Raw genomic sequence first — 20,166 nt, 5'->3', positions numbered from 1 at the left:
AAGATGACAATGCAGCCACTCCTGATATGATCCATAGACTAAGATCAGATGGAAGGAGAAGAGGACCTCCCCTATCAGTGGACTTGGGGAGGGGCATGTGTGAAGAAGAGAGAGGGAGAGTGGGTTCGGGAGGGGAGGAGGGAGGGGCTTATAGGGGGATACAAAGTGAATAAAGTGCAATTAATAATAAAAAAAAAGAATCAAAAGAAATGCAAAATAACGGCTCTAACCTGAGTCAGATATATTTTAGGAAGAAGGCCCATCAGCCATTGTTCTGAGTGTCTCATACAGAGGATTTCACAGGAAAGATTCAGTTCTAGGGAAATGTTCAGCCTGTAGCTTGAGCAACGGTGCTTAGTATCGTCACTTGGTGAATAGGGTTTGAAATAATTCCCACCCAGCATTGGCTGGCCACTCCCACAGGTTCTGTAGCACCATTTCCCCTGCACGGCTTGCAGGCAGGGCAGGTGGTAGATAGAGGGTTTTGTGGCTGCCTTGATGTCCAGGTTTCTCTTTCATTTGTCTCCAGGGTGCCTTCTCATGTAAGAGACTAGAACAGTGGCTCTCAACTCATGGGTTGTGACCCTAGTGAGGGTCGAACAGTCCTTTCTAAGGGGACACATATCAGATATCCTACATATCAGAAATTTACATTCATAATAGTAGTACAAATTACAGTTATGAAGTAGCAACAGAAGTAATTCTATGGTTGGGAGTCACCACAACATGAGGAACTGTATTAAAAGGTTGCAGCATTAAGAAGGTTGAAAACCATGGACTAAAACATAGGGACGAAGTCTCCATGCATGTGCCATCTCGACCTCTCTACATTCAATGAGTTGTATGGATGTTGTCCTCAACAATGTTTGCTCTAAATTAAGGCCCACACCTCAAGAGGAAGCCCATGCACTACATTGCCTGGATGGCCAGAAACCAGAGACTGATAGCCCTGAGACCGAGGGTAGAACCAAACACAACTGACAAAAAAAAAAAAGGAAAGGAAAGAAACTCCGTGAAATGATTCCTAATGATAGTCTTCTGTACTCATGGATCAGTGCCATGCCTTGCCCAGTTGTCATGAGAAAGACTTCCTCTGGCAGCAGATGGGAGAAAGTGCAGAGAGCCACAGCCAGACAATACACACACACACACAAAAAAGAATCTAAATTTGGGGCCTCCATTGGTTCCTTCCTCTGGGAGATTGGGGAATCCCACAGAAGAGGGGGAGGAAAAAAATGTAGAAGTCAGAGAGATTGGAGGACAACAGGAAAACCTGGCCTACCAAACCAACTAAGTAGAACTCACAGAGAATGAAGTGGCACGCACGAGGCCTGCAAGAGTCTGCACCAGGTTCTCTGTGCACAGGTTATGGCTGTCAGCTTGGTGTTTTTGTGGGACTCCTAACAGTTGGAGTGGGTGTATCTCTGACTCTCTGTTCTGGGGACTCTTTTCCTCCTATTGGGTTGCTTTGTCCAGCCTTGATAGCAGAACTTTTGCCTTGTCTTACCATGTTTTGTTTTGTCCGATTTAGCTATTGTCTCTTGGAGATACACTTTTTTTTCTGAAGGGAAAAGGAGGGGGAGTAGATCTGGAGAAGAGGGAAGGAAGGGAGGAGCTGGGAGGAGTGGAGGGAGGGGAAACTGATCAAGATGTGTTGCATGAGGAAAGAATATATTTTCAGAAAGAAAGAAGAAAGAAAGAGAAAGAATCCCCACTGACATCAAGAAGGGTGGAAAGAGATTACAACGGCAAACAGTTCTGAGTAGTACAAAGGCTAAAAGAAATTTAGTTGTATTGTGTTGCTATGCAGCAGATTTTTTTTTATTATGCAAAGATGGGAAGGGAAAGCCGCATTCGTTTCCCTGGTGCAAATGGGTATTGTTCTGTGGACCTGGGGCAGGCTTGGACACAGAGTCTGAGAACAAGTACACAAAGTTGTTACGGAAACTAGAATTCTTCCATGCAGATGTTTACAGAGAATTTTCAGGACCATCTCACTCAACAAAATCAACTCCATTTACTTTGCTGTATGCCAGTGAACCCCAATGAAGATGGCTTTCTTATGCATCCTTGAGTAAACTATAAATTCAGGAGTCTCTGGATGACGATTACATCACCAAGGTGTTAACTTGTGTGTAGAATGTTTGTATTGCATGTCAGAAGCTTGCTCATGCTTGTCTCAGCCATTGTCAGGTGCACTGGTTTCTGCAATCTGAGAACAAGGTGGCTGTTGTGAATGTCTTCTGAAACATTTCCTTCAGCAGAGCAACTGTCTGGGCTGTCCCATACTGGGATACTGTGGATGTGTCTCTTTACGCCATGGAGACTAGACAGTGACAGCTGCCTCTGGCCATCAACTTTGTCTAATTGTGATTTGGAAATTTTTCCAGCTATTTTTAAAAACAGGTGTTTTTTTGTTTGTCTTGTTTTTGAGAAGGTAATTGCATGATGAGGATTTTCATAGCCTTTGAAGGATCTTTTGAGGCATTTGAAGTTTCAGCACATCAATCTGTGGAAGCCATCAAACAGATGGTAAAGGTATGTGCTTAGTCAAGGTCACCAAGATGTACTTGAGTTTAATTATGCCTAACAGTTTAAAAGTGTGCATAGGATAGAGATATTATTTGGTATTTAAACATAAGGAACAAAGAGGTTTCGGAAAATATCACTATTTGTTTACATACTAGATTAATAAGAATATGGTATATTTGGGGATCTTAGATAAGAAAATAAACTGAGCCAGTAAATTTATGACAGGAGGCAAGGAGAGCAGTTATCAAGTTTCACTTTTCTTTAGTGAATTCATGGGTTGTGCCTGGACCAGATAGCTTACCACATTGTTCATGAAAGGACAAAAATATGACATTAACTTTAGCATATGCAAAGAGTGTGCCAGTAGTCTGACAGATATAGCTGTCTGTACAGATAATGGCTTCATTAAACATAATTAAAAAGGAAAAACATCTCAATTTTACATAGAATTAACAAAAATAAAGCTGTAGGCACTGCAAAGGTAGCTTAGTGGTTAAGAGCAACGGCTATTCTTTCGGAGGACATGGGTTCAATTACCGATACTCACCTGGCAGCTTACTCCCATCTGTAATTCTAGTTCCAGGGGATCCTTTCTCTCTGGTAGTGTCCTCAGGTTCCAGGCACACATGTGGCACACAGACATACATACAAGCAAAGCACTCACACATAAAATAAAAATAATAAATTTTTAAATTAAGGTGTATGTTTTTTTTTTCAACTAAAATCTATTTGTACACTTGTAGAGAACAATAGGGCCCAAGTTAAGGACCTTATCCAATCTTTCTTCCCTTTGTTCTAAAACTATTATAATACCATATGGCAAGGGATGAAAGGAGGGAGTAAGAAAGGAAAAGAAAGAGAGGGAGGAAAGGAGAGAGGGGAGCACTGTGTTTCTGGTCTGCTGATAAAGAGACAGACTGTTTTCACATGATGTCATTGCTCTTTAAGGATTACTTCCACATTCCTGTTTCTGAAGACAAACAAGGCAGGTGTTATCTAGAGCTGATGTACGCTGGAGCTGCCCTAAGGAACAGTTGGAGACTGTCGGATGTGGGAATATCTTTCTGTTCAACTCTCAAATGCTGTGTTAAGGTATGGTAGTTAGAATAATCTTTGCCCAAGATGTCTCTCTCATTTGGAGGTATGTTGTGGATAGTTCAACTGAGTAACTTCCTAACTTAGGAAAAGCGTTTCACGGGCTGACATAGTTGATGCATACCTATAATCCAAGTGTTCATGAGACAGAGGCAGGGGGATCGTAAGTCTGAGAACAGCTTATGCTTTATAGCAAGATCCTGCCAAAAGGAATAAAATAAACAGGGCTTTCTTTTAATTTTTTTTTTTTTTACTTTTAAACTTATTTATTGCATTCTATGTGTTATGAGTGATGACTGCTGTTTGAGGAGGCCAGAAAAGGATGTTGTTGCTATAGTTGCAGGCGATTATGAGACACTAGATGTGGGTTCTGGGACGCAAGCTCAGGTCATCTGTAAGAGCAACACATCCTATTAAGCTCCGAGCCATCTTTCCAGCCCCCTAAAGATTTATTCATGTGTATGTGTGCACATGCCTATGGGTGTACAGATGAGCCATTGGGTTCTGCAAGAGCTGAAGTTATAGACAGTTGTCAGCTCCCTTGCACGAGTGCTGAGAACCAAACCTAAGTCATCTACAGGAAGAAGAGTAGTACACACTTGGGCTGGAGAGATAGCTCAATTGTTAAGTGCACTGTCTGCTCTTCCAAAGGTCCTGAGTTCAATTCGCAGCAACCACATGTTGGCTCAAAACCATCTACACTGGAATCATATGGCCTCTTCTGGCATGCACGCATACATGCAGATAGAGCATTTATGCATAAAATAAATAAATAGAATCTTTAAAAATTAAAAAAAAAAGAATAGCACATACTCAACCACTGAATCATCTCTCCAGCCATTCTTGTTTTGTATTCTCTTCTCCATTGTACACAAGGTTTTATGCAGGCTTCATGCATAAAAAGAGCCATAAGATACAAATACAACATTCCTCCTGACCCCTGTCTGTTCTCTATTTCTTGCCTTATCCCCTGCCATCTGCCCCATCCCATCATTGCAGGACTCACCATAGACTAGAAAGTCTAAAGGATGGCTCTGAAATATCTGTAGAGAATGGAGCACATGAGGTCACTTCCTTACTCATAAGGATTAGAGGCAGTGGCACGATGAAGAGGGATTGTCAGTAATAATAATTATGGGGAAGCATCTGTACTGGCTAGTTTTATGTCAACTTGACAAAAGCTAAAGTTATCTGGAAAGAGGGAACATCAGTTGAGAAAATGCCCTACAAGACCAGCCTGTGGGCAAAGCTGTGGGGAATGCTTTTGACTGATAATTGATGTAAGAGGACAGAACACAGGAGGTGGTACCACACTTGGGCTGGTTCTCTAAGAAGTGGGTTCTATAAGAAAAGAGGATGAAGCCAGGTGTGGTGGCACATGCCTATAATTCCAGCACTCTGGGGGGCATAGACAGGCAGGTCTTTGTGAGTTCGAGGCCAGCCTGGTCTACAAAGTGAGTCCAGGACAGCCAAGGCTCCACAGAAAAATCCTGTCTCAGAAAAAAAAAAAAAAGAAACAAACAGAAAGAAAGAAAATAAGAAAGGAAGAAAAAAAGAAAGGAAGAAAAAGAAAGAAAGAGAAAGAAGATGAAAGAGAGAGAAAAAGAGAGAAAGAAAGGAAGAAATCTCCAGATTCCTGCCCTTCTTCAGTTTCTGTCCTGACACTCTAGTGATGGATTATGATGTGGAAGTATAAGCTGAAATAAACTTTTTTACTCCCCAAGTTGCTTTTGGTCATTGTGTTTATCACAATAGAAACCCTAAGATTTGTAGACTAGGCTAGCCTGGAACTCACAGAGATCCACCTGCCTCTACCTCCTGATTACTGGGATTAAAGGCATGTGCCACCATGCCCTGGCTCAAAATGTTGACATCTTGTTATAGGATGTTCTTGTTTGTTTGTTTTTAAGAATTGTTTATTTATTTTACATATATCAGTGTTCTGCCTGTATGTCACTTGCATGCCAGAAGAGGGTATCAGATCCCAGTAGAGATGGTTGTGACCCACCATGTGGTTGCTGGGAATTGAACCCAGAACCTCTGGATGAGTAGACAGTACTCTTATCCACTGAGCCATCTCTCCAGTCCTTACTTTTTGGTTTTTAATTATTTTTTTTACAAAATAAAATATAAAAAGATAAAACAAGTCTGAATATTGGTGGCACACACCTTTAAACCCAGCACTCAGGAGGCAGAGGCCGGTGGATCTCTGTGAGTTTAAGGCCATCTTTGTCTACAAAGTGAATCCAAGACAGCCAGTGCTACACAGGGAAACCCTGTCTTGAAAAACCAACCAAACAAACAGACAACCAAGAAGATAAAACAAAGGCCATCCTATCAAAGTTGGAGAAAACAAGCCCACAGTAAAGAAAAGAGCCTCAAGAGAAGACATAGGAATCAGAGACCTCATTCACACCTTCAGGAGTCCCATGAAAATACTAAATTGAAAGCTATAGTATATATGCAGAGGACCTGGTACAGATCCATGCAGGCCCTGTGCTCACTACATCCGTCTCTGTGAATTTGGATGAGCTTTGCTCAGTTGTTTTAGAGGGCCTTGTTCTTCTGGTGCCCTTCATCCTCTGTGTCTCCACCATTCCCTCTACCTCTTCTGTGGGATTCCTTGATCTCTGACAGGAAGGATTTGACGGTACCATCTCATTTAGAGCTTTGTGTTTTAAGCACTGTCTTTCTCTCTCCCTCCCTCCGTGTGTGTGTGTGTGTGTGTGTGTGTGTGTGTGTGTGTGTGTGTGTGATGTCTGGATAGAGATCTCTGTATTTGTTCCTGCCTGCTGCAAGAGGAAGCCTCTCAGATGATGGCTGAAAAAGGCCCTTTCTATGGGTATAGCAGAATATCATTAGGAGTCATTTTATTGTTATTTTTTTTAGACCAGTATATTTGATTTTACCCCAGATTTCTGGGCTATCCAGACTCTGGTTCTTCATTACTCAAGCAGTATCAGATATGGGTTCTATCTCATGGAACGGTAAGTCAAATCAGATACTGGTTGTCTACTCCCACAAACTTTGTGCTACCATGACCTAGCATGTTTTGAAGGCAGGGCAGATTGTAGATCAATGGTTTTGTGTTTGACTTGGTGTTTACTTTCCTCTTTTGGTAGCCTGTAGAGTACTTTCCTATGTCATAGGCACCGAGCCATAACAAAGTTACAGAAATAATTTGTTTGGCCCAGCTTCCACGTACACCATTTTCTGAACAGCTGCTATACAAAAAGGGAAGTTCACTTGATTTCTCAAGTGAAATTCAGTCCATTTAACAAAACCAGACATTACTTTCCCCTTCGTTCACTCTGGAACAGGTGGGGCAGGCTTCTGCTTTTTTGCTTTCTGCATTTTTTAAGGCAGAATTATAGCAGAATTTTTAAGGCAAAATTATATACACTGACTGCCATTTGTGTTGTCTGGTTTAATAAAACATTTCTATATCACTGCTAATGTACACATATCATTTGCGTCTACTTTTTGAAGACTAAATATAAATTATAATATTGAAATAGAATATATTTGTTTGTACTGAAAAATTGGATATTTTGAGTTTGTCCTCTACTATGATGGTTTGTTTGTGGTTTTCTTTCCGAGGAGAAAAATGTAACCTTTTTGTTGTTGTTTTTGTTAGTGAGTCCTTATTCACTTGTATGTTTATTTGTGGCACTGAGTGTTGGAGATGGATTCCAGAGCCTCATGCATGCCAGGCAACTGAGCACTTCACCACGACTAAGCTCCATCCCCAGTGAATTTCTTTCTTCATCTTCACAAAAGTGAATAATTTGTTGCTCATTGTTTGAACAAGCTGAGAGACATGCTGATGTCCAGGGTGTAATTCATTGTCTTTGTGAGAAGAAATTATATGTATCATGCTCTTAAAAAGGTTTTATTGATTCTTTGTGAATTTCACATCATGCACCCCAGTCTCACTCATCTCCTCATCCCTTCATATTCACTCTCCGCCCTTGCAACCTCTGCTCCAAAAGAAAACAAAAAACAAAAACAAACAAGTAAACAGACAGAACAATAACAAATCTGCAGTGTGTCTTAGTGTGTGCCACAGGACACCCTCTACTTGCAAACGCCCATTGCAACTTTGAGTCATTGGTCTGCTTCCAGGCCTCCGGCTTCTGCTACACTACCAATACTGGATCCTCCCTAAGGCTCCTTTGCGATATCCTGTTGTTGCCCTGTGTCATGGAGATCCGCAGTTTTCGATCTGCAGGGGTGGCCCCTTCATGCACTCCAGGAATTCACAGATGGAGTAGATGTTGGAGTGGGCCAACTCAAAGCCCTGGATCTGGGCCTGAGTGGGAGCTGAGTTGGTCAGTTCACCAGCTCTCTTTATAATCATCGGATAATTAATATTCTGGCCTGTTTTTAATTATACATATATAATATATATGTAAATATATAGTTTGCTGTTGAGATCAACTTAGCTGTTAAGATGTACTGAAGCCTCTAAAGTTTTGTTTACGTGCTGTTATCTGTTTATTTGCATTTCATTTGCCATTTGCTTGCACTTGCTGATAAATTTAAATTAAAGAGTTAGAGAGAAATCAGGAGGTTCTAAAGAAATAAAAAACTGCTATTGTGTAAATTGTAATTTTTCTTTCTCCTCCACTACTTTAAAAAAATGTATATGTATGTGTCTGTAAACACACAAACCATGTATGTGCACACGCCTGCATGTGGGCGAGGAAGACGTAACCAGGGGAGCTGGCCTGGAGCAAAACTGAGGTGGAGATGTGTCCAAACCCCACAAACTTTATTTTGAGACTGGCAGGAGTAGGACTCCTCCCTCCCTGCCTTGGGCCTGCATGTCCCAGTATACTTACAGCCCCCCCCCACAACATCTGCCACTTTTAGGGTGGTCACGTAGCCTGGTAGCCAGATTATAGGTTAAATTTCCTTTCTCCCTGGTCCAGCAATGACCTGTGATTCCTCTTCCTGCAAATAAGGCCTTCCCAGCACCTCGGCTCCCGCCCATGTTGTACACTCAACCCGATAGTCCCTACCCACCCCCCAAAGGTTTAAATGGCTTTGTTCCCTGCAATTAAATGAGCTGTCTCACTGAAGCTGTCTCCTGAGAAGGCTATTTCTCCAACACTCACCACCAACCAAGATTCTGCATTGTGCCCACCCATTCCAGCTAACCTTCACTTCCTCCAGTCCAACCCTGTGGGCAAAGAGTCTGGATACCTTGAGAACAGAAGCAGACACAGGGCGGCACCCACAGAGGTGGGTGCATCAGAGAGAAGAGAGCATCAGAGCCCCTGAACAGATTTACAGGTTGTTGTGAGATGCCTGATGCATTGATGTGGGTGCTGGGAACTGAACTTGGGTTCTCTGGAAAACCCAAGTGCTCTTAACCACTGAACCATCTCTCCAGCCCCTCTCCACTGCCTTTTAGTTACACATTTATAGTAATTTCTGCCTGACAATCAATATTTCAGGGATAGATATGGAAGACCTTACCTGAGGGAGCAGAAGGGAAACATGAGTATTCTTACTAAGTGAAATTATTATAACCTATATTCAGAACATTTAGCCTGCTCAGCACTAATGGCATCTCAGCTTGTTGGGCTGGCTTCCTGTGTTAGAGAAAAAACCCTGAACTTGTTCAACTGGTTTGAGTCAATGAAATGGGCCTTTGATCAAAACACTGGAGAGTCGTATTTCATCAGTAACACCATTCCTCCAAGAATTTTTGAGATGTGTATATTGATTATATTATGACAACAGTATCATAGAAAGTTTTCTATGTAAATGAGGCTGGTCTTGAACTCCTGATCCTCCTGCCTCTACCTCCTAACCTCTCAAGTCCTATAACTACAGGCAAGATATGGTAAGTACCTGGGTTGGCAGAAGGGTGCACCTAGAAGCCGGTATTCACTTCTGAGAAAGCTGCCATGATGGGGAAATTCTGGGGTAGTGCCATGCACTTGCACATGCCCAGTAAACAACAGGCCACTGAAGAAAACAGTTACGGTCCTGCAACCACTGAAGGAGAAGCAAAGCCGGTTTCACTTCTCTAGACTGGTGGAAAGGTATTCAACTTTCCCCACCTTCTTCAGGGCTTGCTTGGTTAAAATGTTGCCGAAAGGATTAACATTCCCCCAAACTTTCCATCTTTACTTAGAATGTCTTAAATCTACTTGCATTCCTAATTGGACTCTAAAATAAAAGGAGTAAAAAAAAAAACTTAAAAAAAACCTATATTTTGTATTTCTGTATTTAAACAGCAAAAATAAATGTAAGTGGTTAGTGAATTTTATAAAAAGGCAAACCACACAGACAAGGATGAACACACAACAGTAAGAAAAAATGTCCCTCCTGCTCTCACTTGGATCCAGCCTCCAGAGTGAATCTCAGAAAAGGGCCTTTTTTTTAATTGGCCACAAGTTAAGAGCTCACAGTCTCTCCACCTTATGCACAACATAGTAGAGGAGTGTTCTCTGCACTGTCTCCTCAGTAAGCATATGAAACAAACTGGCAACACTTGATTCTGTATCTGGATCTGTAGAATGTCAGAGCCCTGGAGTTTTCATCCCTTTACTCAAAGCAGGGGACATGTTATGTCTTCAGGATAGAGAGTAAAACAAAGTCACAGAAGAAAACTGGTTTTATTTTTCCCCTTTGTACACATGTCATGGGAGGTAGAGGTGCTCAGAGTCTAGTGTCCCTAACACAGCCTTCAGACAATGAGTGTCCCCTCTTCTCTCATGCAGAAAGAAGACAAGCCTACTCTCTACGTGTTCAATGCTGTGACCAAGGAGATGATGCCGATAATGGAGGCCATGTCTATCCTGGAGAAGAAGGTGTCTGACCTGAGGATGCTGGTAACTCAGAGATGTGGCTTCCCCATGGGCGTCTACTGTCTCCGGACACCAAAGGGACAGGAGATGTATGACTGCAACACCCTCAGGGACTACCAGACTGATATCGGTACTGGCACCAACAACCAGGGCTCTTGTATACCAGATTGTGCAGCTTTCAGAGAAAACAGAAACCTAGGGTTTTATAGGCAGACTGTCGAGTTTGCTTATTTAACCTAAAAGAACTAACATGTTATGTGAGTTAACTATCAGAAGTATAAAAAGATGTATAATGATAACTCTCCCTGGCCTCCTGGCCTCCTGGCCCCCTAAGCACCCAGTCGCCTCCCTACAGGAAACCATGATTGCTATCAAGGTTTAAAATCACAGATTAAATCACAGCAAGTGGAGCTGTGGCAAACTGAAACCTCAGGAGGCACACCGAGGTGGTGAATTACCAATATCTTGTTCTTTCATTTGGTTTTGTAGAATAGGAAATAAAGGTCTCATAGCTCGGCTTATTCCTATACTTAATTAACTTTTTATTTGTGTATACATATGTATATGTGCACATAAGTGAGTTTATATATGTACAGGTACCTCTGAAGGCCAGAAGAGGGAGTCAGATGCCTTAGAGTTGGGGTTACTGATCTTCAGGTCCTCTGCAAAAGCAGCCCTCATGCTCTTAACGGCCAAGCCACCTCTCCAGCACTGCTCTGCTAATTCTTAAAGCAGCATTTTGCTAATATCCTCAGGGTGGAAGGGCAAAATTCAAGGAACATCATTTTTGTCTTTCAAAGTATATTTCAAGCATATATAGGACTTGAGGTTTTTTTTTTTTCTTAATGCAGGTGGCAGCATTATAATATAGTTCTGACCCTTGATTTGTATAATCTCATTTTAAAATGTTGCCAGTTGTATTGAAACAACCTGCTGTGCAGGATGACAAGTTGCCTTAGTTGACTGGAATTTACCCAACAGATCACTCAGCAACTTCTCTTTCAATACCATACATTCAGGTCACATCTTCTGTGGCCAAACATCAAGAAGGAAAAGTACTAGATTTGGCTTAAGGTGTGCTAGAGACTGACTCCATCCTTGGATTACTGCTGAGAGGTGAATGAGTGCTTGCTGAAGAGCTCCCCGCCTCTGAGTGTGAAGGTGCTATAACACTTGCTGCAAGGGATTTGGAGATCTACACACACACACACACACACACACACACACACACACACACACACACACCTCTGGAAGGCATGCTTGAGTTCAATAGTTTTGCTTTCTGTAACTGCTGAATCTACACTTATTTTGAACTGAGGATCTAAAAACTTTGATATCAGTTATTGCCTTCTTTTTTTTTTTTTTTTATTCTCTGTGTAGCCCTGGCTGTCCTAGACTCACTTTGTAGACCAGGCTAGCCTCCACTGTGCCTGGCATTGTCTTTATTTTTGATCAGAGAAAGTAAATTTGTGGGATTTGTCCCCAGAGTACTACTGTAATTCTGAGTACTTGGTGGAGGCTCAATGGCCTGAAATGTAGTGTTCACACTGTCATCTGTGCTCAAGCAACTGATAATCTAATTCTTTAATTAAACATCAAATGACAAAACAAAAATAGGATAATTCCTGGAGGGCATTTTTTTCACTTGCTTCTTGGATTGTGATATTTTAAAGCTGGAAAGAATTTAGAAATTACTTGGTCCAAACTCACATTTCACAGAATTTTTAAAAAATCAAACTTTTTGAATGTTTCACTCATGATATGTTAAAAGAATCCCTTAAAATAAGCATTTGAAGATGTGAGGGCAGTGCTTTAGAGACAGGATGTCAGATACAAAGTCTAGAGTCCAGGAACCATGTAGGTAGATCTTCTGACTACTTGAAGAACATAGAACATTGAAGGAAAGGTTCAAAAAGAAGGATGGGGATGGGGTAATGAGACTTTGGCCTGCTTCTCACCATTCCTAAGGCATACCCAGCTTTCCCTGGGTACCCAGCCCACTTGCTTTAATTAGAGAAATTCTGGCCAGCATTCTCATTGGAAAAACTCTCCACTCCTTACTCAATCAAGGATTTACTCAATCCTTGCTGCTATCTGCAGGTAAACTCTGAATCACGCTCCGAAAGCAGTGGAGAATACACTTTCAGATATGCAATCAAGTCCAGGTGGAGAAACCAAAGATTTTAAGTTTCTCGTGAGTCAGCATACATACTAGCTCATACAGAAATGTCCAAAGCTGCCTCTGTACACTGGGCACTTACAGTAAAGTGGAAGAAATGAGCCATGGGCAGATCTTCATTTATAATCCAAGTTGGTGTCAGCTAACAGGATCACAAGGAGGCATCCAGGAGAATGTGGGTTGGAATACATGAGATACAGGACTATGGACAGTCAGAGAGGAAAGGAAGACATTCTGGGCTTCCAGGCCGGGAGAAAAAGTCTAGCTCCAACAATGTGAACATACACTAATCCGAAGGAGATGCTGAAAATAAGAGACTAAGCTGAGAGGATTTCCCCGACAACACAGTAAAGCACAGTTCAATGAGGCAACCATGATGTCCCATGCAGATAATCCTAGCAGTCAGAAGGCATAGACAAGAGGATCACCATGAATTTAAGGTTGTTACTCTGGTCCATGTGTCAAGTTCCAAGCTAGCCAGAGCTACATAGAGAGAGACTGACTGCTCCCACCTCAAAAAGAAAAAAAAAATGTTAAATGGTAAGTTGAGGAGAAGGCTCAGCTGACAAAGCGCTTGCCACGCAAGCAGGAGGACCCATGTTTGATCCCTACTACCCACATAAAACCCAGGTGCAAGTGCGTGTCCATAGCCCCAGCTCTAGAGGACACAGGCAGGAGGCACTGCGGAGCTTGCTGGCCAGCTCGTCTGGTTAAATTACTGAGTTTTTCATTGCTGAGTAATACTCCATTGTGTAGATGTACCACAATTTCTGCATCCATTCTTCAGTTGAGGAGCATCTGGGCTGTTTCCAGTTTCTGGCTACTACAAATAAAGCTGCTACAGACATTGTTGAGCAAATGTCCTTATTGTGTACTTTAGCCTCTTTTGGATATATGCCTAGGAGTGGTATGGCTGGATCTTGAGGAAGTGCTATTCCTAGTTGTCTGAGAAAATGCCAGATTGATTTCCAGAATGGTTGTACAAGTTTATATTCCCACCAGCAGTGGAGGAGGGCTCCCCTTTCTCCACAACCTCTCCAGCATGTGTTGTCACTTGAGTTTTTCATCTTGGCCATTCTGATGGGTATAAGGTGAAATCTCAGGGTCGTTTTGATTTGCATTTCCCTAATGGCTAATGAGGTTGAGCATTTCTTTAAGTGTTTCTCTGCCATTCGATATTCCTCTACAGAGAGTTCTCTGTTTAGCTCTGTTCCCCATTTTTTAATTGGATTACTTGGTTTGCTGCTTTTCAGCATCTTAAGTTCTTTATATACACTGGATATTAGTCCTCTGTCAGATAAAGGGTTGGTGAAGATTCTTTCCCAATCTGTAGGCAGTCATTTTATTTTGATGACGGTGTCCTTTGCTTTACAGAAGCTTTTCAGCTTCATGAGGTCCATTCATTGATTGTTGCTCTTAGAGCCTGTGCTGTTGGTGTTCTGTTCAGGAAGTTGTCTCCTGTACCAATGAGTTCTAGGGTATTCCCCACTTTTTCTTCTAACCGATTTAATGTGTCTGGTTTTATGTTGAGGTCTTTGATCCACTTGGACTTTAGTTATAAGGAAATCATGAAATTTGCAGGTAAACGGTGGGACCTAGAAAGGATCATCTTGAGTGAGCTGTCCCAGAAGCAGAAAGACACACACGGTATATACTCACTCATATAGACATCTAACATAGGATAAACCTACTAAAAACTGTACATCTAAAGAAACTAATCAAGAGAGAGGACCCTGACTAAAACGTTCAATCCCCATCCTGAAAGGCAAAGAGGTTGGACATCAGAAGAAGAAGAAAACAGGAAACAACCTAGGAACCTGCCACAGAGGGCCTCTGAAAGCCTCTGCCCTTCAGACTATCAAAGCAGATGCTGGGACATATGGCCAACTGTTGGGCAGAGTGCATGGAATCTTATGTAAGAAGTGAGAGCAACAGAACCAGAAAATTTGAACACAGGGAACTTCCCAGAGACTCATACTCCAACCAAGGACTATTCATGGAGATAACCTAGAACCCCTGCACTGATGTAGCACATGACAGTTCAGTGTCCAAATGGGTTCCATAGTAATGGGAACAGGGACTGCCTCTGACATAATCTGATTGGCCTGTTCTTTGATCACTTCCCCTGAGGGGGGAGCAGCCTTACCAGGCCACAGAAGATGACAATGCAGCCACTTCTGATGAGAACTGATAGACTAAGATCAGATGGAAGGAGAAGAGGACCTCCCCTATCAGTGGACTTGGGGAGGGGCATGCGTGAAGAAGAGGGAGGGAGAGTGGGTTCAGGAGGGGAGGAGGGTGGGGCTTATGGGGGGATACAAAATGAATAAAGTGTAATTAATAAAAAAAATTGCTGAGGCTTAGATCAAGTAAGAGACTGCCTCAAAAAATAAGGTAAAAAGTAGATTAAGAAAGAGCCTCAACAATGATTCCTAGCCTCTACACACATGTACCTGTGCACGCGCACGCGCACACACACACACACAGTTAAATGAATTTTGGCTTGAGATTAGGGGCAGAATTTCCAATGATTCTGAAATGGCAGGATACATCCTTCAGCATTTGTGGTACATAGCTGTGTGAAGCAACACTTTCAGCAGTGATAATTAGAAAGTTAAAATATCAGTTAAATCTGAAAAATATAGAAGATAATATACATCTGGATCAAATTTCCAGCCAAGATTTAATTCTCTTTAAAATTACTTATCTGTCAGGTGGTGGTGCCACGCACCTTTAATCCCACCACTCTGGGAGGCAGAGGCAGGGGGATCTCTGTGAGTTCGAGGCCAGCCTGGTCTACAACGTGAGTCCAGGACAGCCAAGGCTACATAGAGAAACCCTGTCTCAAAACACAAAGATAAAAAAAATCATCTTATTATTATTTACATGTGTGTGTGGGGGGGTATGTTCCCAGAGAAGGCAGAAGAGGGTATCAGACCCCTCAGAGCGTAAGTTACAGGCAACTGTGGCCCACCCTGTGGGTGGTGGAAACCAGATTCAGGACTTTTGCAAGAGCAGCACATGCTCTGAACCACTGAGACATCTCTCTGGCCCTGAGATTTAAATCTTTATGTCAAACTAAATAAAGATTTAAATCTTTATGTCCAAATCTTTATGTTAGAGGATACTTGCAGGAGTCAGGGTTTTTTTTTCCTTCCACTGTCTGGATCCCGGGCTGAGTCAGGTAAACAGGTTTGCATCAAGCACCATTGCTTACTGAGCTATCTCACTGGCTCCTAAAATAAAATTCTCATGATTGATGATAAGTAAATGTCTGATAGGTATACCTATTCATCCAAAACTGCATAAAATTTGTTGGGCAAAAGGACTTGCTATTGCAAAGAGTTTAAGAAGCTCTGCTTTAGGTGTGGGCATTAAAAAAAAAATGAAAAACTACTCATAAGTGATGGAATTTTTTTTTCATGACAATCCCTGGCATTTAGGCATTCCATGCATACACTGAACAGAGGAAAAAGCAGAAGTTCATGATGTTAAAGGACTTTTCCCAACCAACAAAGGCCTAAAGGAAAAAGATAGCATCCCATCCCTGCCTCCTGATTCCAAGGTTTTATCTCGCTATGTTTGGAGAAAGCCATCACTAAAACTTAATGTGTTACTGAGCCACAATGACAGACTGGACCATAAACTGTCTCTCTTGATCCACAGGTACAACACTTCGTTTGGATGTCTGGGATGGATGGAAGGAATTTCTCATGGGATGTCTTCTTGGGCAGAAACTTAAAGTCCAACGCTACTTATCAAAAGAAGGACCAGTACTCAAGTATGAGAGCTAATGCCGATGTTATATGGATTTAAGTCACTTTATTCTAAGCCTCCATTCAACCTTGAAACTGAATTCTCTCTATAGAATTCTCTATAGAAACTGAATTCTCTCTATGGTCCTGCTGCTAACCAATTTCACTCTACACAATTCAATAAGATTGTTTTATTATTATTGAGATATTTGATGAATCAAGATAGGAGGAGTGTCCTCAAGGCTGTTAATGTTTGCAATCCAGGCAGATTTATCCTCTGAAACACTAATTAAATCTGTGACAAGTTTAGTTTGCATATTATATTATATTTTGTTTGTTTGTTTCTTTTTCAAGACAGAGTTTCTCTGTATATCCTTGACTGTCCTGAAACTTGCTCTGTAGACCAGGCTGGACTTGAACTCAGAGATCCTTCTGAGTTCTGGAATTAAAGGCATGTGCTACCACCACCCTAAATATCCTTATCTTCAGGATAAATTTCTTGCCACTCACATTTAATTATTTTATTAGGTAGCAATATTAAAAAAATATATATCCGCCAAGTAATAGGCTGAAAATAGTGGCTACTTCGTCCTAAGCCCACAAAGGTTTTTTAGCTAAATTCAATTATTAAAACAGCTTAACCCCAAATACAACTGTTGGATTTGCATTGAGTTTTGACTGTAATTGGTTTTTTAATTGAAATGCCAGGGTTTAACCTCAGACATTGTTACAAAAGCATATGCTGTTATTCAGTTTTAAATGTTTGGTTGTATTAGAGCTTAGAAATGACAGTGAGTCAGACTTCTCTGTTAGGGGCCTTATTAAGAGTTGACTTGGTTAATGTCATTACTTCCACCCAGCCCCATACAGCATATTCCTAAACAGGATACCAAGCTGCTGGGTTTCTCTTGACATGAATCTCATTCTGCTTGAGTGAATGTATTTGCTGAGGACTGGATAAAAAGCTCCTTGCTCACTGGAGCATAGTTCACTCTTTTTCCTTACATGAAGGGGTATTGTATGTCTGGGGCTGTGGAACATAGTTAGCTTGGAGAACTGGTGGCATTTTACTGTGTTTTCACAGCCAGCTGCTACCCAAAGGTCTCAGTTGGATTGGGTGTTAGTGGTCTCGTGTTTTAGAACAGTGCCCTCTTGTGGGTGATTTAAACATGCTTTACCAAAGAGCGAACACCAGCAGCAGCTCCAAGAGCTTCATGGAGTGAAAGGCAGGAGGCAGAGTTCTTACAACCATGAAACATACCAAAATTTCCATTTCTGTTTAGTGTTAGTTGTAATCCTGTTTCATATTCTAAATCTGAACAAATAGTTGTGTTAACGTTTAATATTGTGTTATTGAGTGCACTGCCCGAGATCAAACACTGTACTGTGTTCATCAACTTCACACATACAGTAATTTTATGATGTGGGTACTCTTTACTTTGTTTTACAGGTAAAACAAAACAGAGATTTCAAAGTTCATGGTCAGACTGAAAGTCTCTTTTTATTCCTCTCTACCTAGTCAGCACATACTTATTAAGTACTTACTATGTACTGTACAAGCTCCTAAGAATTCAGGAGAAAAAAAGACGGTTGCTGTATTCTGTAAGCTTACAGTACAGTACAGAAGAGAGACAGACAGAAAGAGAGAGAGAAAGTGACCAATTCCTGAAGAAGCAAAATTTCGAAACATTTCGGGCTATGAATTCCAAAGCTCTTTTGTTATGGTCTGAAGCCCTGTTCTCTCACTACTTAGCTAGGTACACTTGGGTATCTATCTCAGAGAACCTCATAGGCGTGAAATGAGTCAATAATTTTAAGTATGTTCTGCACACAGTGATCAGGATACAAAGCCACACTTTGTGGAGATTACTATTGAGTATGAAAGGGGCTATGACAGGGCACAGTGCAGATGACACATCATGGGAACAGTGTGAAGAGTGCCCAAGAGAGGTAAATATGTGTAGGGAGCCAAAGGACTTGCATTCAGATAGGTGGTGAGAAGAGTTGAAGCAGATCTTCCAGAGCTATATGCAAAGACTCAGGGGCAAGATCATAGCTCTGAGGAACTGGATGGCCTGTGAGGGATGAGTAGGCAGAAGTAGCTGAGATCTCTTCATGAAGGCCTCTTCACAGAGAAATATGAAGGAATTTTGACTCATCTTCCAGGTTTTGAGAAGAAATTGGTAGTAGGAAGGATCAAGATTGATCTACTTAAAAAACTATAGCTCAAGCTAGGTTCAATGGCTCATGTCTGCAATCCCAGGACTCAAGAAGGTAGAAGCAGGATCAGGAATCCAAGGCCAGATTTAGTTGCATAGTGAGTTCAAAACTAGTGTGGGCTACAGGATACCCTGTCTCAAAAAAAAAAAAAAAAAAAAAAAAAACCACCTAAAAACCATAGCTGCTGCTGCTGCTGCTGCTGGTATGTGTGTGTTGGGGGGATATATATGTGTGTGTATGGTGGTGGATTCTCGAATGTGTGGGCTCACACATGGGAGCCAGAGGAGGCTATCCAGTGTCCTGCTCTATCCCTCTTCACCTCCTTTTCTTGAGATATGCTCTCTCTGTCTCTGATCTTCCAGCCAGGCCAGTGGGCAGCAGGTCCTAGCAACTCTGTGTCTGCCCTCACAGTGCTGGGTTGGTTACCGATTCACCTGCAGTGCTTTTATCCACTGAACCAATACCCGAACTCCTCTAAACCACGTTTAGAGCTAGAGCAAGGAATGAGCATTGTAAGGAGAATTTTTATCTAGCACAGCTGATTTTGTCCGTTTGCTGATTTAATAATCCTTTCCGCCAAACTTGCTCCCCCCGTTCAGGTACCAGAAGAGGGTAGCCCTGTACGTCGCTGCTTTTCACGGACACACGGAACTCACGGAATGGGCTCTGAAGCAGGGTGTGCAGCCCCACGAGGCGGTTGGTGTTCACCCTTACCGAGCATGGTGCCATGAAGCCCTTCACACAGATGTCTCTAATTGCCCTATTCACGCAGCTGCAGAAGCTGGCCAGCTGTTAATTCTGAAGGCCTTTGTCAACTGCAACGTCCTGTGCCTGGAATGTAAAAACGCAGCAGGACAAACGCCGCTGGCCATTGCCACCAAACACCAGCATAAAGACTGTGTATTGTATTTACTGAGCAAAACGTGGTCCACGGTTTCCTTTCTAAAGCTTTCCATCTCGATGAGGATTTATATTAAAATAAAGCAGTGGATCCTCCGAGCTCAGAGTCACGGGTGCCATAAAAGCCAGCTTGGAAGAGCAAAGGTCTCTGGGGCAAAAGTTGGAGACACTGTGATGGTGGATGGCTTCACTCAGCCGAAAATGACCTCCAAGAGCTGGTACAAGGCTGGAGATAAGAACTGGCAAAGCACCCAGAGCAAACTAACACCCTGCATGCGACAGTCAGTCAGGGAGCCTGTCGATTCTTTATCAATTTCACAACAGGGCACCAGAAAACAAATCCTCACGTTTCCATCGTTAATGGATACAAACACGTTTTCAGAACTACAAAGTCATCAACAAGAAAACCAGAAAAAAGACTGTGCCCCAGCTAGGATTAAAGAAAAGCACATAAAAAATAAGTATCTTCCCCAGGTCCCCCTCCCTCCTGTTTCAAGAGTGAATTACTCACACCCCCAGTTCTACTGCACTCCACCCAGTGATGACCGTTTGGTTCGGTCCTTCTTCACCTCTTTCTCAGAGCACAGTGGGAGGACCCCGAGAGAGAATGCCATCTACTGCTTGGCTGTGGCAAGGTAATGTTTGTTCTTTAAATATACAG

General features: G+C 42.1%; 1 protein-coding gene across 1 annotated transcript; it reads left to right on the top strand.

Moving 5' to 3' along the window:
- The first annotated feature begins 2,448 nt into the window (after positions 1–2,448).
- Ankub1 (ankyrin repeat and ubiquitin domain containing 1) lies at positions 2,449–20,144 on the top strand. Its single transcript, XM_055596718.1, has 5 exons — positions 2,449–2,538; positions 3,481–3,624; positions 10,365–10,581; positions 16,297–16,411; positions 19,205–20,144. Exons 1-5 carry the CDS (start codon positions 2,449–2,451, stop codon positions 20,142–20,144), a joined length of 1,506 nt encoding a protein of 501 aa, XP_055452693.1.
- Positions 20,145–20,166: the final 22 nt, after the last annotated feature.

Source organism: Psammomys obesus, unplaced genomic scaffold, assembly GCF_907164565.1.
Source record: "Psammomys obesus unplaced genomic scaffold, mPsaObe1.curated_primary_1811, whole genome shotgun sequence".
Taxonomy (NCBI): Eukaryota; Metazoa; Chordata; class Mammalia; order Rodentia; family Muridae; genus Psammomys; species Psammomys obesus.
Note: the sequence above shows the minus strand (reverse complement) of the source record. Positions and strands in the feature narration are given on the sequence as shown.

Bases quoted from the DNA above. Each gene is read 5' to 3' on its own strand.
- Ankub1 (XM_055596718.1), top strand. From the start codon at position 2,449: ATGAGGATTTTCATAGCCTTTGAAGGATCTTTTGAGGCATTTGAAGTT. The intron at 2,539-3,480 runs GTATGTGCTTAG...TTGCTCTTTAAG, and splicing joins CCATCAAACAGATGGTAAAG to GATTACTTCCACATTCCTGT. The intron at 16,412-19,204 runs GTATGAGAGCTA...CCCCCCGTTCAG, and splicing joins AAAGAAGGACCAGTACTCAA to GTACCAGAAGAGGGTAGCCC.